General features: G+C 42.5%; 1 protein-coding gene across 3 annotated transcripts; it reads right to left on the bottom strand.

Annotated features, from left to right (window-relative positions):
• Positions 1 to 4,826: 4,826 nt before the first annotated feature.
• Positions 4,827 to 19,928, bottom strand: Samd15 (sterile alpha motif domain containing 15). Of its 3 annotated transcripts, none has more exons than XR_015622141.1 (3): positions 18,246 to 19,928; positions 17,285 to 17,383; positions 4,827 to 6,285 (listed from the first exon to the last, which is right to left on the bottom strand). XR_015622141.1 is itself a non-coding variant. In NM_001395624.1 (3 exons), the coding sequence occupies exons 1-3, from the start codon at positions 19,474 to 19,476 to the stop codon at positions 6,001 to 6,003; spliced, it is 1,725 nt and encodes a 574-aa protein (NP_001382553.1). In that variant the 5' UTR covers positions 19,477 to 19,859; the 3' UTR covers positions 4,848 to 6,000. The 3 variants fall into 3 exon arrangements, 2 of the variants coding, with proteins under 2 accessions (NP_001382553.1, XP_087410765.1); NM_001395624.1 differs by having other exon boundaries at positions 4,848 to 6,285; positions 18,136 to 19,859; XM_087554639.1 differs by lacking the exon at positions 4,827 to 6,285 and adding an exon at positions 6,365 to 6,507 and having other exon boundaries at positions 18,136 to 19,928.
• Between the last annotated feature and the right edge of the window lie 12 nt (positions 19,929 to 19,940).

The raw sequence follows: 19,940 nt of genomic DNA, 5'->3' as shown, positions 1-19,940 counted from the left end.
AGGACGGTTTCTGATAAAACTTTCTAGTTTGGAGGAAAAGTTGGTTTTTCATCCAACACTGGTATGTAGTCTATATCCAGATTTCCTGCACTCTGGTGTGTAATTAGACAAGCACATCACCACTCTGAGGAGGTTGCTCAGTGGGTAAAGAGCTTGTTGTTGAAGACAAGCGTGTGGACCAGCACCCGAGCAAAGCTGGATTGGTGGCAGGCGTGGTGGTTGCCTGTAATCTGAGCGGAGATGGGAGACAGGAATTCCTCATAGGGCAAGTTGATTACCTAGACTAACCAAGGAGATCAGAGAGTCCTTGCCTGTGTAAATAATGTGGACAGTGATGGGGAAGCCATTGGACATCAACTTCTGACCTCCAAACTGGCCCACACATGCGTGTCCTCACTAACAGGCACAAATGCACATGTACACATCATCAATGCACACACACAGAAACTAAAAAATGAAAACAGACAAAATGGCTCAGGGATTGCTACCCTATTATTCAATCCAGACAACCTGAATTGATTACCCAGAATCTCACGTAAAAGCGAAAGGAGTCAGTTCCACAAAAGCATCTTTTAACCTCCACATGTGTTTTGCAGCATGTGAGCCCATACACATCATTTACATTTTCTTTTTTTTTTTAATTTAAAAGCATCAAAAGTAAGAACAGCTGAGGCCAGGTGTGGGAGGTGGAGGCAGGAGAATCAAGAATTCCAGTCCTTCCTTGACTCCATAGCAAGATCCAGCCAGTCTGGGCTACATAAGATCCTGTCACAGAACAAACAAAGATGGGAGCCTGAGTGATTTAAGCAACAAAAAGTATTTAATAGTTTTGAGAAATTATTGAATTTATTTCAGTTTAAATTTCATTTTGTGGTCTGTGAGTTATTACAGAGAGTCTTCCCCATCTCTGCCAATCTCTCTCACCTCTGATGTCTAAAGGAAAACATTTCCCTTCTTTTTCCTGACAACTATTCCTTAGAAAATGTAATAGTTAGAACTGACTGGGGATAAACTCAGTCAATGTGGTGCCAGTATATAATGTCTAACTTGGGATTTACACTTTGGGATTTACAATCACCATAGAACAACCCTCTGAGCATGGTTGTGGGGCGTTTCTAGGCTAATAGACTTGAAAACTGGAGTAGCAAAGGTCTCCTACATTTGTGCAGCACCATGGAATGGACTGGGGTTCTGGACTAATACTTCTCTCTTCCTAATTTAAAATGCAAATATGACCAGCTGCTGTGCCTTCTCTGACAGAATAGACTGGGCCCCCAAACTGTGAGCCAAAAATGAACCCTTCCTTCCTCAGGCTACTTTTGTCAAGTATTTTGTTCCAGCAATCAATTTATGGTACAGTCACAGGGACCTTAGTTCAATCTCCAGACCCTACATGAAATCCCAACTATGGTAGGGCACACTTGTACTACTGGTTCGGAATGACAGAAACCAGCCAACTTAGCCTACATGGTGAGCCCTGGCCCAGTGAGAGACCCTGTCCTTAAAAATAAGGTGTGCATGAGGCTAGAGAGATGGCTCCGTGGTTAAAAACACTTTTTGCTTGCAGAGGGCCTGGGTGGGTTTGGTTCCCAGTTCCCAAATGGTGGCTCTCAGTGATTTTCAATTCCAGTTCCAGGGAATCAAATGCCCTCTTCTAGATTCCATGGGCACTGCATACATATAGTACACAGCATAGACACATCCACACACACACACACACCCCACAATGGCAGATCTTTAGTTTTGAAGACGTGTAAATCTTTCAAAAAGTTGCATAAGCCTCTTACCAAATTTGTAGCTCAGGACAGTCTTTTGGGGACCCTTGGGGTCAATAAAGTGTGAGTAATGAAGTAGGTGGTGCCATTGTCTTATCTGTAGGAAGTTAGCCTAGGGGCTTGGTGCCAATTAGTGACTTCTTGTTTGCCAAGAAGATACAAGTATTTCCCCTCCATTTGGATACAGATAATAACCTGTATATAACAGATTGTACCTATTCTAGAGAGGGCATTTCTTTTGCCTTTGCAAACTCCTTAGCTGCTTGAATATGCTGTGTCGCCACAGTTTCATGCTTATTTAAAAATAAAATAGCTTTTTAAAAGCTAATTAATTTTAGTTACTGCTATTTACAAGAACATAGGTGAGGAACTTTTTCTTGCGCATGGACAACTTTATCAGTGGCTATACCACTGAAGGAAATACTCCCTTCCCCGCCACAGTAAATATTAACTGCCTACAAAAACCTCAGGGAGGGGTGAGGCTACCAGAGCAGCCTCCCTGTGACAACGATATATATAGGCCTATAAATCTTCAGAGAGGGATGGAGTCTTCTGGGCACCCCAATCCCCCTACATCCCATGACTCTATGATGGAAAGTTGACAGACATCTACTCCTCTTAAAAGATGAACCAAGCAACCAGAGCTTCCAGGGACTAAGCCACTACCTAAAGACTATACATGGACTGACCCTGGACTCTGACCTCATAGGTAGCAATGAATATCCTAGTAAGAGCACCAGTGGAAGGGGAAGCCCTGGGTCCTGCTAAGACTGAACCCCCAGTGAACTAGACTGGTGGGGGGAGGGCGGCAATGGGGGGAGGGTTGGGAGGGGAACACCCATAAGGAAGGGGAGGAGGGAGGGGGATGTTTGCCCGGATACCGGGAAAGGGAATAACACTCGAAATGTATATAAGAAATACTCAAGTTAATAAAAAAAAAAAAAAAAAAAAAAAAAAAAGATGAACCCAGCTAGGCTGTGGTGGTGCATGCCTTTAATCCCAGAACTTGGGAGGCAGAGGCAGATGGGTCTCTGTGAGTTAGAAGCCAGTCTGGTCTACAGAGCGAGTTCCAGGACAGCCAGAACTACACAGTTCCCAAAACAAAAAACAAAACGATGATTTTTAGCCTCTTCCATGGCCAGGCTTTGTGTAAGGCTTTACGGACATCACTACAGCTTTGTCTTGCTGTCTTCATCTAGACACGTTTCTGGTATTCTGTCACCACGTGGAGAACAACTGCCATTTCCTATTTCAGGCCTCCCACATTTATAGTTGTGCTACAAATACGGGATGGCCTCTGGCATAAGACCTATGTTGGTTTGGTTTCTTGGTAAAGTGTAGAACTACTGTCCTTTCCCTTCAGGCATGTGGTTTCTTTCCTTCCAAGTGGGGAAACCTTTTGGCTCACAAGGTGTAGGTATATACCAGTTTCCATGCAGTAGCATTTTCGTTCTGTTTTCATTTACTGATCAAGTGCTTGTGCATCTTTCAACTGTATCTGCTTCTAAGGGCTTTCATTTTTTAAACTTTGTGTATTATAGAAATTCCCTCCAAATATGTCTAAAGCATGGCTCACTTTGTTATTTTCTTTTCTTTTCTTTTCTTTTTTTTTTTTCCGGAGCTGGGGACCGAACCCAGGGCCTTGCGCTTCCTAGGCAAGCGCTCTACCACTGAGCTAAATCCCCAACCCCACTTTGTTATTTTCTAAGCCTAACTTATAGTTTCTTTTTTTTTTTTCTATTTTTTTTTTTCGGAGCTGGGGATTGAACCCAGGGCCTTGTGCTTGCTAGACAAGCGCTCTACCACTGAGCCAAATCCCCAACCCCTAACTTATGGTTTCTTAAACAAACCTTAGAAAGATGACTGGTATTCACTTTTTAGGAAATCACGACTCTTCCTGAAAGACGCTTTCAAAACCAGGTTCTTTTCCAGGAGAGGTGGGTAGTAGCCCAGACAGGCATTTCACAAGCATGTTTCTCCTCACAACCACTACTTATCAAACTAGGAGACACTTAAAAAGATTGCGTGTGTGCGTGTGTGCGTGTGTGTGTGTGTGTGTGCAAGCATTTGTCATGTTGTTTGCAGATGCCCATGGAGGCTGTGATGGTTTGAATATGCTTGGCCCAGGGAGTGGCACTATTTGGAGGTATGGCCTTGTTGGAGTTAAGTATGGCCTTGTTGGAGGAAGTGTGTCACTGAAGGGTCATGGGCTCTGAGATTCTTTCCTACTAGCTGCCTGGAAGTCAGCCTTCTCCTAGCAGCCTTCAGATGAAGATGTAGAATTCTCATCTTCTCCTAAACTATGCCTATCTAGATGCTGCCATGCTCCCCCCTCGATGATAATGAACTGAACCTCTGAACCTGTACACCAGTCCCAATTAAATGTTGTCCTTATAAGAGTTGTCTTGGTCATGGTGGCTGTTCACAGCAGTAAAACCTAAGACAGAGGCTGTAAGAGTTTCAGTTCCCTTGGGGCTAAAGTTGTGCTTAGCCATCTCTCCAGTCCCAGAAGGTATTTATTTTATGTGATGTTTTTGTAAGTATAAATTGTTTGCCTACCTGTATGTGCACATGTGCTTGGTGTCCAAGGAGATCAGAGGAGGGGGGTCTTAGTGCTGGGAACTGAACCCAGGACCTCTGCAGAGCAGCTCTTAACCTCTGAGCCATCTGTCCAGCCCAAGAAGGTATTTACTTTATGAGTGCTTTTGGGGTTGCACAGTGACCCTTCCTTGGAAGAAACAAGTTTTGTTTTTTTGGAAGTCAGAGAGAGACAGGAAGATCAGCTACATATGACATTGGGCTGGAGAGATGGCTCAGCGGTTAAGAGCACTGACTGCCCAAAGTCATATGTAGCTGATTTTCCTGTCTCTGACTTCCAAAGGTTGAGATTAAAGGAGGGTACTATCACACCTAGCATGGCAGCCATCTTGGTATATAGACTTAAAATTAAATTATTTACTTTATGTATATGAGCACACTGTAGCTAGTTGTGGGCCACCATGTGGTTGCTGGGAACTGAACTCAGGACCTCTGGAAGAACAGTCAGTGCTCTTAAGTGCTGAGCCATCTCTCCAGCCCATGATATTTTATTAGCTCCAACATAGGTAGTGGAAGGCCTCCAATCCACTCACAGTCCCACACTCATTCTCCTCACTTCCTGGGCTCTGCTCATGTTCACTGTCCTCAGGCTGCCTTTGTTCTTTCACCGAAGTCACTAGTTACCCAGTTCATGTTTTTCTCTTCCAGTCCCGAGCTCCACTGCACTGTCCTTTGGGTCAGATAGTAAACCAGGGAGGCAAACAAACACTATGGAAATTGCCTGATATTTTGGGATGGTTTTAAGCTCCACTTCCTAAAGTCCTGTGCATTGTGCATGCACGCTTGTCTGCATGGCTCTGTGTGCACATGCTCATTTTGTCAGACACCCGGGGACACTAGAAGAGGGCAGAGGAGGAGCAGGCAGCACTCTGAACTGCTGAGTTGGCTCTCCAGCCTCTAACTGCAATCAGACTTAGATGTGCTCTTATCTGATACAGGTCAGGAGTCACCAGGCCTGGATCACATGAGTGTGGGTAACCCCAGGTCAGCAGCGTTGCCACCAAGTCCCACCCCATCTTGTAAGTGGCATTGTAGACTCCTTCCAAGAGACTTAACAACATTTTATTTATGTGGCTCTTGGAGACTTATCATGACCTCAGACTAGCCTCAGCTTAGTGCTAGGAGTAAAGGTACGTACTATGCCTTGCTGAGACTGCATTTTCAATTATAATTCCCCTAACAAATCTTAGTATTAGGTGTGTTAGAATTTAACACAAGATCTGAAAGTTATCGAGGAAGGTAAATACTGCTACCTTTAGCAGAGGGAAGATGCTATGTGTCGGGAAGAATTAAAGACTAGAGCCAGCAGTTCTCTCATTCTTCCTGAAAAGGAGAGAACAAAACCTGGCAAAAACCACACCTCTACCCCACGGGAATGTACTTTGATTTTTCTTTCTTTTTGTTAAAAAAAATTATTTTTATTTTAAGTGCATTGGTGTTCATCTGCGTGAGGGTGCTGGATCCCCTGGAACTGGAGTTAGACAGTTGTGAGCTGCCATGACAGTGCTGGGAATTGAACCCTGGTCCTCTGGAAGAGCAGCGAGTGGTCTCAACTGCTAAACCATCTCTTCAGCCCCAGTTTGATCTTTCGAGCTAAGTGACATGGTTGTCCCTATTGTCACTGCGTTTAAATCTGTATTATTATGTCACTTTCATCCAGGCTTGAGTTTTCACTCTTGTCCGTGGCTTTTACCTCTGGACTGGTCTCCTGTGACCCTGATACCTCTGCACTATACTCCTGTAACCCTGATGCCTCAACAAACTCTGAGAAGGTCAAGGCGTCAGACTTTACCCCACTGTGCCCTTTCCGCTCTAAGAATAAGCCTATATTGTCCCTGTAGGGAAGGCAGATGCTGCGGCTGAAGAGAGGCTCTTCAATTCCCAGGAGCACTCGGACATGATAGGATATTGCCTGAAAAAAAAAAGGGGGGGATACTTTTAGTGGGACTAACCTGAAAATACAAAGAAAGCTTAATTCAGTTTCCCATGTGTCTGGAATACTAATTACTTACCTTATTTCACTGAGAGAATAAAATGATAAGAAAGCTTTAATAGGCTAAATGGCCTTAGAAAACAAAATTCTCAAGTGCTGCATCCTCTTGAGCGATGGGACTGCACGTGCAGTCACACCCAGCTTCCATTTATGCAACAGTTTGGAAAAAACAAAATGAATAAGGACAAATAGATTATTGCCAAGACTCAGAGAAGTGGGGATGGGCTGACAATGACGGGGACCTGGAAGTTTGAATTCAAGGGCACAGATTTATGTGATTTGTTGGGGGTAGGAACATGCCTGTAAGCATTTATTAACATCCACAGAATTGCACAGAACAAAGAATGACTTTACTGCATGAAACTGAGAAAAGTCAAGTAAGTGTTGGGCCAACAGGCTGGATGACAGATGAGGACCATTACAAGCTTGTGGTATAATTACTCTGAAGTGGTAGGAAGGAAAGAGGCTAACATGGGTTACTTTACCTTTGAAGAGTAGAGCTTCCTATAGATACTGTAAGTCTTAGAGACAAAACCAAATGTATACAACATTGTACTTTATTTGGTAAACGTGTCTCTTAAGGCATACACTTATAGTTGGAAAGAGCCAGGCTTCTCACTGTCATGACAAGTTATAAACAGAACTTTGGTTTGTGGCACTAGGGACTCAGTGTGCTTGTGTCCTAATTCTCGTGGACTCGAAGGCCTGCAATGTCAGTCAGTCAGCCTGGCTGATGAGGTGCAGGAGGTGGATGAGTGGCCCCAGAACATCTGCTGTGGTAGAGGTGGACGGGCTGGGCAAAGTGGGCCCACCCAGGTTAAGAACAGGCCCAGGCACATTCCACGGGATGGCCTTGATCCAGGGAAACTCTACACCCTGGTCCTCACAGACCTGGATGCTCCCATCAGGAAGGACACTAAATTCACGGAGTGGCACCACTTTTTGGTGGTCAACATGAGGACAATGACATTAGCGGTGGCACGGTCCTCTCGGATTATGTACCTGCTCCACCACTCTTACTGTCAGGCGCCCAGAGCAACTTCACGAAAGTAGGGGCCTGGAAGAGCAGGAAATGGTACCGGTACAACCAGATAGTGTTTAGCCACCAGAGGATTTGCTTGGGCCCTACAGATACCTTCAGCCTTCCCAGTCTTTGTGCAGCATATGCCTGCTAATGACAGTGGTCCTGCCTGTAATGAATTGACCTGGTGTCCAATACAAATGCTAGATCTAAGGAATTTTAAGGAAGCTCTGGTATTGTATGGCTACCACTCTCAATTTGCTAAAGAAACCTTAAATACTTGGGCTTCACAGAATAGGGTCATCCCCCAAGATTGGAAAGGATTGGTGTCAGCTATTCTAGAAGCTGGACAACAATCACAGTGGTGGTCATGGTAGAGACATGAATATAGAACTACAGAATATAGCAAGGGGGATAAAGGTTACTAAAGACCAGCTGCCTGGTGAAGGGTGTTATGCTGACTTACAAGATCAAATCCGATCTGATGATGGCATAGCTGAACAATGTGTTGCGGCTTTAAGAGCCTGGGATATGATTAAGGAACCAGGGTGAATATCTACCTAATTTATGAAGGATCTGCAGCAGCATTTATCAAATTCTTACAGAGATTGGGCTTAGCTATAAATAGAGCAATATCAGACCCTGAAAACAGACAGTCATTGATAGAAATATTGGCCTTGGAAAATACAAATACAGAATATAAGAGAGCAATTAGGCTATTGAAAGCACGAGAAGCCCTAATAGATGAATGGATAATACACAAATGGTATTGGTTCTCAGGAACATAATGCTAATATCATAGGGCAAGCCATAGTTAGCGGTCTTAGAAATCAAAATGCCTGATGCTTTAATTGTGGTGAATTTTACCATTTGCAAACATTGCAAGGCTAGAAGATTCAGAGCTTAAAATAGCAGGTACACTTGACTCTAGAGAATATGGTGTTCATAGAGAGAACAAGCAGGTCTGACTGTTATGAACAACAAAGGTTTCCAGGGGATTGTAGCTGTCTTGGAAGGAGCAAACATTAGTCTAAGGATTACTGGTCCAAGAGGGACATACAAGGTTACCTCTTGCCCTTAGGAAACAAACAGAGGGGCCTGTCAGCTCAAGGCCCCACAATAAACAATACTACCATCTTCCTTTGATCAGCCAGAAAGTACCAAGCAGTCAATAAAATAAAAATTAAATATTTCTGATCTTTTACATGTTTCAGAAGGGAGTATCACTTTGGATCTGGCTACAGATACGCCCTTTACCCTATCCCCAAAAGTTGACTGTTACATTAACTACTGGTGTGCAGTTAACTGCAGGAATAACAGTGGGAATAATCTTGGGGAGAAATGGGTTAACTTCTCAAGGATTTATTGTGCATCCAAGTGTAGTAGAGGGGGACAGCAAAGAAGAAGTTAGAATCATGGCAAATGTGATGAAGGAGATGAAAATTGATGCAGGAGATAGAATTGCTCAGCTGTTGTGCCCTTACATTAATGGAAAGGCCACTCTAGTAGAAAGGACAGGAGCTTTTGGGAGCACTGGGAAATGTACATCTGGCAAACAATGGTTAATGATCAAAGACTCCAATTAATGGTGCAAATGAATGGCGTTAACATAGAAGAGTTGGTAGATGCCGGAGCTGATGTTAGTAAATTTTCCCAAAGGTCTTGGAATCCAGATGGCCACTTCAGAAGGTTTATACACAATTTATAAGAATTAGAAAATTATCAGGAATAAGACAATGTGTCCAGTGGATTACCTGTGTGGGACCAGAGGGACGAAAAGGAAATTTGAAACCACATGTGGGTGACATACTCATAAATTTATGGGGAGAGAATCTTTTACAACACTGGTATGTAAAATTAATATTCCTGCAATTCCAGGGACAGAAAACCAGGAAATTAAGTGTGATATGTTAGATACTCCTGGGGAAGGTACTGATACAGGCGACTGAGTAAGATCACAAGCTGTGCCCATGGTCCAAAAACAGGACATCAAAGGGATTACATTTCTAAATTTATAAAAGGCGCCACTGCTAACATACCAACAGTCTTGCTCCTAAAATGATTATCAAACTGAGCTGCAAGAACAGTGGCCCATAACAGTAACAACAACAAAACAACAACAACAACAACAATGACAACAACAAAACAACAAAATGCATGCACTTGAACGACCAGCACAAGAGCAGCTGGAGGCTCAACACGGAAGTGTCTACCAGCACATAGGACCCTGTGTTTGTTGTAAAAAAATAAATCAGGTACATGGAGAATGATAGTGGACATAAGAGCAGTTAACAATGACCCATATTAATTGACGTGAAAGACCGCTTTTTCATAATACTCTTGGTGAATGCTAGTCACCCACTAGAGAGAGACCACTGGAAGGTACTTCCACAGGGAATGTTAAACAGCCCGACTTTATGTCAGCATTTTGTGCAACAACCATTAGAAAAGATCCACAAGGGGTTGGGAATTTAGCTCAGTGGCAAGTGCAAGGCACTGGGTTCGGTCCCCAGCTCCGAAAAAAAAAAAAAAAAAAAGAAAGAAAAAAAAAGAGAAAAGATCCACAAGCAATTCCTTAAGCTAGCATTTATTATGATATGGATGACATTGGGTTGGCTAATTCTGACAAAGATATTTTAGAGCGTATGTTTAAGGTAACACAAAGAATTCTCCCATGCTGGGGGTTACAGATTGCTCCAGAAAAAATACAAAAAGAAGACTTACTTGGTTATTTGGGTTATAAAACCAGTCAACAAACATTTGACCACAAAAGGTACAGATTCGTGTGGACCAATTGAAAATACTTAACGATTTTCAAAAATTAATGGGAGATATTGACTGGCTGAGGCCTACGATTGGATTAAGTACATACGAGTTAAGTAATTTGTTTTAAACATTCCAAGGAAATTCAAATTTAAACAGTCCAGATGTCTAACAGCTGAAGCAGAAAAAGAGTTAATTCTTGTAGAACAAAGACTGCAAGAGGCAGATGTGGATTGAATTGATCCTAAACAGGATTGAGTTCCGGTCATTCAACCTTCAACTCATCCTCTTCCTGGGCTCCTTATGCACAGGGAAGAGAGTATTATGGAGTGGATTTTCCTAGCTTAGAAACAAAGTAAAAATTTGAAGACATATATAGAAAAGATTTCTGAGTTAATTATAAAAGGTAGAGTAAAATTATGCCAATTACCAGGAACAGAGTCACCTGGAATTGTGGTACCTCTTATAGACGCTGCGATGACTATGTCATTATGGGTGATCAAGAGGACTGGCAAAGAACTTGTAGCAATTACTTGGGTGAAATTAATAACAAATCTCTGAGAAGCCAACACATACAATTTGTAAAGCACATACAATTTGTAAAGCACATATCGTAAAGAGAACACCAATTCCAGAGGCACCAACATTCTCTATGGATGCAAACGAGATGGGGATGGCAGGTTATAAATCAGAGACAATAAGCAGGGTGGTCAAAAGTCACTAAACCTCAGTTCAAAAGTCAGAATTATATGCAATCCTTATAGCATTATTAGATTATCCTGAATCTTTTAACATAGTCATTGATTCTTTGTATGCAGAAGGAGTTGTTTTTCGTATACAGACTGCTGGATTTGTACCTAATAACTAAGAATTAACATTCTTATTTATGCAACTGCAACAGGCCATCAAGTAGAAATTATCTATCATGTATTACTCATATTCGGCCTCATACAGATTTGCCAGGTTTATTAGCTCAAGGAAATGACAAAATTGACCAATTACTAACAGGAAATGTGTTAGAAGCCTCAAAATTTCATGAAAAACATCCTATTAATGGGAGAGGTTTAAAGAAAAACATTTCCATCACTAAAGAGAAATTTCCATCTCTTGGCAACAAGTCAAAGATATTATAATAATAAAAAATGTCCTATGTGTTTTCAATACAACCAAATTCTGTTACCCGTTGGTAGTAGTAGCCTTAGGGGTACCAAAAGAAATGACATCTGTCAGATGGATGTTTTCCATTTTGCAGAATTTGGGAAACAAAAGTATATGGAGCATAGCATTGACGCGTACTAAGGGTTTCTATGGGCAACTGCTCTAAATTCTGAAAGGGCTGACTGTGCTGTCACACACTTATCAGAAATAATGGCAACTATGGGGATACTTGCACAAATTAAAACTGGCAATGAGGGGTTGGGGATTTAGCTCAGTGGTAGAGCGCTTGCCTAGGAAGCGCAAGGCCCTGGGTTCGGTCCCCAGCTCTGAAAAAAAGAACCAAAAAAAAAAAAAAAAAAAACAAACAAACAAACAAAAAAACTGGCAATGCTTCCACATATGTATCCAAGAAGATGAAACAATTCTTTACATATTACAATAGAAAGCATGTTACTGGTGTACCACCCAATCCCAGGACAAGCAGTTATAGAAAGAGTCAATTATACCTTAAAAGAGATCTGACGCTGTTAGCATTTTGTCTAAGCTCCGGCCCAGAGTTACCTGGCAATAGCCAGGTGTGCCTGACTCACTATAAAAGGGGCTGCTTGCCCCCTCTGCTCTCTTTCGCTCTTGCCATCTTGCTCCCTCTCTGCCCTCTTGCCCCTTCTTCCCTCTCTCACCATCCCCCCACACCCCCTTCCATGTGCTCATGGCCTCTACTTCTCTATTCTGCTCTCTCTGCTTTCCCTGTGCGCTCTCTCGCGCTCTCTCTCTCTCTCTCTCTCTCTCTCTCTCTCTCTCTCTCTCTCTCTCTCTCTCTCTCCCTCTGCCTCTATTACCCTCTCAACTTCCCTCCCCATGCCCTGAATAAACTCTATTCTATAATATACTGTCCCTCAGGGTGGAAGGGATGCTTCAGCATGGGCCCATGGAAGCACCCACTTCCCCCATACCTGACTACACCGCCACCAAAACATATTCCTCTTCTTTTTATCTTTTTATAAACACATTAGACACCCCATACAGCCATACATGCTGGCAAAACATCAACGCACATCGCACATAGTTGGAGCGCCTGGCTTCACCAAAAGCCAAGTCCCACATTCCTGACATTCCTGACAGCTGTCCAAACCCACCTCTCCTGAAGTCACCAGCCAATCCCCTATCCCGTGCCACAGACACATCATTTCCCTTCACCTACAGGCTATTAAAAAAAAAAGTCACTGCCATAATCTATCTGCCTGTGACTTTTCCTGGTCTTGTCCCCTGAGACTGGGGAACTTGTCTGAGAGCCCATTCCCAAATAAACCTGTCTTTTTTTTATTTTGAATTTGACTGAATTGGCTTATTTCTTTGGCACACACAAAAATAAATCTTTAAAAAACTTTAAAAAGAGCAGCTTTGTTCTTCCGGAGATCTTAGTTTGATTCCCAAAACCCATGTCTTGTGGTTCTGAACCACTGGCAACTCTAGCTTCAGGCACTTGGGTCTCCTTTATGGCCTCTGTGGTCATCTGCCCCTTCCCTAACACTGGGCCTACATTACATACACACACACACACACACACACACACACACACACACACTCCAACTCTTTTGTAAAACCAAGTATACAAATTAAAAATTCTATTAAAATGAAAAAAAGTCTTTGTCTACTGATAATTACCAATATGTTGCTGTGAACTCTGACACTTAGTTACTTAGTGACAATTACCAATATGTTGCTGTGAACTCTGACACTTAGTTACTTAGTGACAATTATCAATATGTTGCTGTGAATCTCTGACACTTAGTTACTTAAACAGTAAGGCTATAGGATAAAGCTGCCAAGATAGTATGGAGTTTACAAGGCTGTGTTTTGATTGATTGAGTTTTGATTGTACAGACACAGGGTCTCATAGAAGAGCCAGTCTTACTTAACTCTTATGTTTCCCAGGCTAGCCTTGAACCTATCAACATTCTGCCTTACCCTCCCTAGTCCTGGAATTACAGCCATGAACCACCATGCCGGAGTTTAGCCACTCATAATTCCTGGTTCAAGGATATACTTTAGAATCGTAAACAATTCATTCTAAATAAGCAATTCGCTTATATTATTCTCCAAATATCTGTCACAGCGTTGTGTTTTTGTTGTCGTTTTAACACAGGGTTTCTCTGTGTAGCCCTGGCTGTCCTAGAACTCACTGTCGACCCAGGCTGTCCTCAAACTCAGAGATTTGCTTACCTCTACCTACCAAGTACTGGGATTAACGAATGAGCCTTCACTGCCTGCTTGTCCTTATATTCTGAGAGCCTTTTTCTTGTTTAGTGCATGAGATTGGACCCAGGGCTTCACAGAAGTTCTACTACAGCGCATCTAAACATCTTTAATTTTGTTTTGAGACAGGGTCTCACTAAGTCACCTAGGCTGGCCCTGAACATGTGATTCTTGTGCCTCAGTCTTCAGAATGGCTAGGATTACATGTGTGTACCACTACACCAAGAGAAAAGATTGAGGCAAGTATGCTGTCTAGATTTTGTCTAACCTATCCTTAGAACAAATAAAACGGAGTGACTGATGTGTACGCTACTCTGAAGGAAACTGTGGATATATTAGTTGCTCTAATCACAACTCTGGAATTAAAAGTGTAGGGGCTGGAAGTGTAGCTTAGTGGTAGGGTGACTGTTTGGCATACTCAAGGCCTTGAGTCCAGACACCCAGCACTGCAAAATCAAAGCAGCAAGCAAGCAAGCAAGCAAGCCTCTGTTAGTAAAGAGGGTAACTGTAGCTGACAGACATTCATGGCAGCTGTGATAACTAATGCTTGTAACCCTAGTACTTGTGAAAGTAAAACAGAAGAATTAGCATGAGGTACAGGCTGGCCTGGGCTACACAGTGAGTCCCAGGCCAGGCAAGACACTGTCTCGAAAACAAACAAACAAGGGGCTGGAGAGATGGCTCAGTGGTTAAGAGCACTGACTGCTCTTCCAGAGGTCCTGAGTTCAATTCTCAGCAACCACATGGTGGCTCACAACCATCTGTAATGGGATCAGATGCCCTCTTCTGGTGTGTCTCAAGACAGCTACAGTGTACTCATATATAATAAATAAATAAATAAATAAATAAATAAATAAATAATTCTTTAAAAAAAAGAAACTTAAACAAACAACCCCTCAAAAATTAAAAAAATATTAATGTATGATCCCTAGGAAGTTAATGTGTGTCTTAGCTTTTGGTGAATACCCAAGTGTAGTGTATGCTCCTCTAGTGATCTCAAGGAGAAGCCACATTTCCCTGATGGCTAACATAAGTACGCTGAAGTTTGCTTATTCAAACTTCTTGAGATCACCAGTGGGCGCATCATTTACTTCTGAGGGTTTCATTAGATTTTTAAGACCTCTTGTTTCTTATACAACCATGATCAGGATTCTGACTATAACCCTTAAATATTATTCTTTGGTAGTTAGAATGTCAAGTGAGCAACATGAGTTTGGTGGACTCTTGAAAATGTTGCAGGACTTTGGGTGACAGACAGTAATCTTGTGAATTCTGTTGCTTATTTTTATGTATATGAGTACACTGTCCCTATCTTCAGACACACCAGAAGAGGGCATCAGATCCCATTACAGATGGTTGTGAGCCACCATGTGGTTGCTGGGATTTGAACTCAGGATCTCTGGAAGAGCAGACAGTGCTCTTAACCACTGAGCCATCTCTCCAGCCCTTGGTTCCTTATTTTAATTTGGAGAATTCAGTCACTTTAAGTAGAAGGTGGAGTCACGAAGAAGAGTGGTGTCACTTTTTTTAAACATGAAAAGAACAGGAGATTGACCTCACAGCCATGGCAGGCATATGAAGAGATAGTTGGAAATGCTATATATGGTTAGCAGGTTTGTCAGTGTTGTATGTCCATGGAGGTTTGTGGCACTTAGGATATTTATTGATGAATGAATATGAATGTGAATGTGACTCCCAGAAATCTATATCTTGATCTTCAGCTTATCTGAATGATATTTTGCAAGTTGCATCACCTCTGTGCACTCAGCTTTTCCTCTGTAACATAAGGATTAGATAAGTTCACATGTATATAGTGCTTACCTCATAGTAAGCACTCAGCAGAGCATAACAATTAGCTGAATGAATGACTTTAATGTTCAGTTAGGAATCCATTTTTTTTTTTTTTTGGTTCTTTTTTTCGGAGCTGGGGACCGAACCCAGGGCCTTGCACTTCCTAGGTAAGCACTCTAACCACTGAGCTAAATCCCCAGCCCCAGGAATCCATGTTTTAATCGTTCAAAGACTTCCTTATTGTCACTAGGAATTCTTGAGAACTAACAGGTGCATTTTTCTTTCCTGATATGGTTCTAAGGCTTGATAAAGAGTCTTAGGGAACATATCCCAGAACTTTTCATTTTAGTTAATTAAAAAGTTTAGAGGGTTGTCTTAGTCATTGTTCCATTCCCGTGAAGAGACACCATCACCACAGCGACTCTTAGAAAAGAAAGCATTTAACTGGGGGCTTACTTAACAGTTTGAGAGACTTAGTCCACTGTCATCATGGCAGGAAACATGACGGCATGCAGGCAGGCATGGTGCTAGAGGACTTAGAGCTACATCCTGATCCATAGATAGCAGAGAGAGAAGCTGGGTCTGCTGTGGACTTTTGAAACCTCAAAACCTATCCCTAGTGATACAGTTCCTACAAGGCCACACATACTCCTACCAAGCCACACCTCCTAATCCTTCTCAAATAGTGCCACGCCAAAATGCATTCAAATATATAAGCCTACGGGGCCACTCTTATTCAAACCACTGCAATGGTGGAGACTAGGGGGAAAAAATCAAATCTGATTCTTAAAGAAGAACATTTACCAGCTTCCTATACCAAATGGATTCTCTTGGGTTCGGGAGAAGTGTGACAGAAAAGGCCATGAAGAAAGTTGTGGGGGCTGGGGATTTAGCTCAGTGGTAGAGCGCTTGCCTGGGAAGTGCAAGGCCCTGGATTCGGTCCCCAGCTCGGAAAATAGAAAAAAAAAATTTCGGGGCTGGGGATTTAGCTCAGTGGTAGAGCGCTTACCTAGGAAGCGCAAGGCCCTGGGTTCGGTCCCCAGCTCCGAAAAAAAAAGAACCAAAAAAAAAAAAAAAAAAGAAAGTTGTGTATGGTATGCTTTGTAAAGCTGTAACTACTGCAAACAAAAGGAATGCTGAGGCAAAGGAGACTTGTCATGGAGTAGTTGAATAGGTGAAGCCTATAGAAGTTAATGTAACTTGTCTGAAAGTCTGATCGCAAAGCGGGTGAAGTACAGATGATATTATGTAAGTACCAAATGGGTATCAAAGGCATAAAATGTTACTGAGAGCTCTGGAAGAGAGGTTACTTTGGGACAGCAAGGTCAAGAACAACTTCCTGTGGAGATGAGGAAGAATTGTTCCTAAAGCATGATTCAAGGGAAGGGGAACTTAGCAAGGATCTCTAATAGAGGGAGTATGCACTAGTAGGCTATGAGTTAGTCTGGGAGTTAGATCTGGCAGGCTGAAGAGGACTCAGGTGGAGGAGGGGCACCAGGAAAGAACGCTGGCTGGACCTGGAATCCTAAACCAAGGATTGGGGCTATCTTGTACTAGGGAGATCAGAGAGTTTTTTTTTTAAACAAAACAAAACAAAACAAACAAACAAACAAAAAAAAACCCCAAAACAGTGTGTAAGTAGTTAGAAACCAAGAGCTAAGTCCCACAGGCTGGATGAGAAAGACTAAAGCCAGGAAGGCAGGAGCCACTGCAGTGTTCTGGGTATGAGGCAGTAAAACACCAGGCAGTGCAAGCACTACGGGGAGGAAGTGACACTCAAGACAGAGGGAGGAAGCCACCACAGTGAGTCGGGGGGGGGGGGGTGTGAGTGTGTGATGACAGAATGGCCCAGAACAGGGAAAGATGGGGCAGGCAGCGAGTAGCCCTGTCACACACTTGGCACAAGGACACTTGATACACGACTCTCACCTTCATGTCTTCAAAATCAGTTATCCCCATCTGTGGCAGGTTGGAGCAGTTAACGTGGATGAGTTTTTGACCACTGATGAAGTTTTCAGTAAAACACTCCTGTCAATGCAAGAAGAACATCTCTTAAACATGGATTATAGCAACTGGAAGAAAAAAAGGAACAAAATCCACATTTTTGCTTTTTTTTTTTTATACAAGTGTTGGGTTTAATACACAGGGTATGAAAGGTTTCAGATCTCTTTTTGTGACAACCTAATGTCATAGTCTGCATGAATAAATTCAGAAGAGCATACTTTTTTTTGATAAAACCAATTTGGGTAGATAGCTAGTATGCATTAATACTCTTAAATGTTCATGATACATATGGCATATTTGGGCAGATAGCTAAAAACGGTATAAATTCAGGGTGAGGTCATTGCCACTGAGACGTTTTGACAGAAAGGTAAAAGGCCTAATTTTGACAAAATATGTTAAAACTATAGATTTCTGTGTAAAAGGGATTCTACACTTTTTTTTTACCTTTATACAAGGAATGAAGAGAATTGTAATAACTGGGATGAATAGAAAAATCAAATATAACTTTTTCTTTTAAAATTATATATATTATATATATATACATATATATGTGTGTATATATATATATACATATTGAACAGATGTGTTTAATGCGTTAATGCACTAGGCCCAATATTCACTATCAACACATACAATACAGAAAAAGGCACACATAATCAAAATTGACACCCCCCCTCCAAGTCCAGGACTTCTCTGTTAGAGGAAAGAGAATATGCCAGTATAGAGGAAAATGGGATTGGAGCATGTGACTTCAAAAACATTGCTTTTGTATATACCTTGTATTGAGGGTAGCCTAGATCACTAATCCACTCTGCAACCCTTTCTGGGCTCCAGGTAAGGTGCTCAAATTGTGGTCTAAGACTTGGATTGATCTGGGATTCTTTACCTCCTAGGATGTCTACGTCCTGGGGGAAAACTAGAGAATCCCTCAGTTCTGTTGAAGCCTCTAAATCAGGAACAGCTGTAAACAGCTCATTCATGTCATCCTGCAAGTCTCTGAGGAACTCTTGGGTTTCATACACTGAACCGGCGGATTCTACACTCTCTCTAGGAGATCCTACTACATAGTCATTTTTACTCTTGGTAGATTTTTTTTCTGACAACTTTTTTTGATATTCAGAGAATATCAGGTCATCCTTGCCTATAGGGTACTTGAGTTTGCTCGGTCCTGGACGGTCTTCCTTGGGAAATTGTCCTTCCTCTCCTGGTTTGGGTTCACTTGGTAACTTGAGACTTTTCTCGATGGTTTGTTCCAGCTCTGACTTCTCTGGAATGTCTAGATCAGTTGTCTGTGGTGGCTCATAATCAGTTTTCTCCATTGACTTTATTAGTTTCTCCTTTGTAAACTCTGGCTCGGTGTGTGCCTGTAGCACGGGCTCCTTCTCCTGACTTGGCTCTGTTAATGAGCCCTTTAATTTAGGTAGCCCGCTTGGTCTTCTCTGCCTGTGCTTTTGAGTTATTGGTTTCTTGTCCCCTACTGGCTCTGGAACTTTCTCCTTAGTAGACGTATCTTGCGACTCGTCTTCAACATCTGGTTTTATTTCTTCCAGTAGTGCTAGAGTAATCTCTTCTAGCATCCCTGGAAAATTGGCATCAAAAGAGCTTTTGTGTGCTTTCTTTGAAGCCTTTGATGTTCTCTTTTCTGATAGTTCTAGACTTGCTTCATCAATCAGTGTTCTTGATTCTTCTCCAAAATGCTGCAGATTGAATTCCTCCAGTGGCTCTGAGGCTCTCTTCTTAGTTGACTTTTTTAGTTTCTTGTCTGGGAACTTATCCTGCTCTGTGCCCACCTGCTGTGTAGACTTGACTTGAAACTCCTCTGTAGTTTCTGCTTCCTCCTTAGACTTTCTTAGCTTCCGGTCTGGGAACTCAGGTTTAGTTACCTCATATGGCTCTATACTTTTTTTCCTAGCTGATTCTTTTCGTTTCTTCTCGGATTTGGTCATCTTGGATGGAACTAGATCTTCCTCGTCAACGGATTTTCTTGGTTTTTCACTTCGAAAATCTGGTGTCTTCTGTTCTGGGTCTGTTTCTGTAGGCCGTTCTTTGAGTTCATCTTCAGAGACGTCTGGTGGTTCAGAGGAGTCTGGCACCTCATTCTTTTCATCTACAGACATCTCCGAATTCTCCTTGCGTGTCCTGGTTGGCTCTAGTAGCACATTCCTGGGTGTTGGTCAGTATTCGGGGACAGCTCAGAGCTTACCTCTAACGTGGTGTCTGCTTTAGCATTCTGTAATTTACCAGATTTAGTTCTTTTAGGGTGCAGATTCAGACTCTCATCGGGGCCAGAATGATAATCTTCTGGGACTTCAGCCGTGTCAGTCTATGCGGCCAAGGCCTCCTAGCAACCTCAACTTCCGACAGCGTCTCTATGGATACCACGATTTCCGGCGGCGTTTTCCTGAAATTTCCCGAGATTTTGTCGATCCTTGCAAGTGCCGACCGTCCAAACAGGCGACCAAAAGCACGTAGTAACCTCCCCGCCCCCGCACCTCTCGCGTGTCCGGCTAGAGCTACGGCAGCTACCCCTCCGCCGCCTAACCGCTCCTTCCGGCCGCGGGCTCCTCTCGGCTCGGCTCGG

Source organism: Rattus norvegicus, chromosome 6, assembly GCF_021556685.1.
Source record: "Rattus norvegicus strain SHRSP/BbbUtx chromosome 6, alternate assembly SHRSP_T2T, whole genome shotgun sequence".
Taxonomy (NCBI): domain Eukaryota; kingdom Metazoa; phylum Chordata; class Mammalia; order Rodentia; family Muridae; genus Rattus; species Rattus norvegicus.
This window is presented reverse-complemented; position numbering and strand designations above follow the sequence as displayed.

Coding starts and splice junctions, on each gene's coding strand:
- Samd15 (NM_001395624.1), bottom strand. CDS start 19,476: ATGTCTGTAGATGAAAAGAATGAGGTGCCAGACTCCTCTGAACCACCA. Junction 17,384..18,135: donor TAGGCTACCCTCAATACAAG/GTATATACAAAA, acceptor TTGCATTGACAG/GAGTGTTTTACTGAAAACTT. Junction 6,286..17,284: donor CTGATTTTGAAGACATGAAG/GTGAGAGTCGTG, acceptor TTTTTTTTTCAG/GCAATATCCTATCATGTCCG.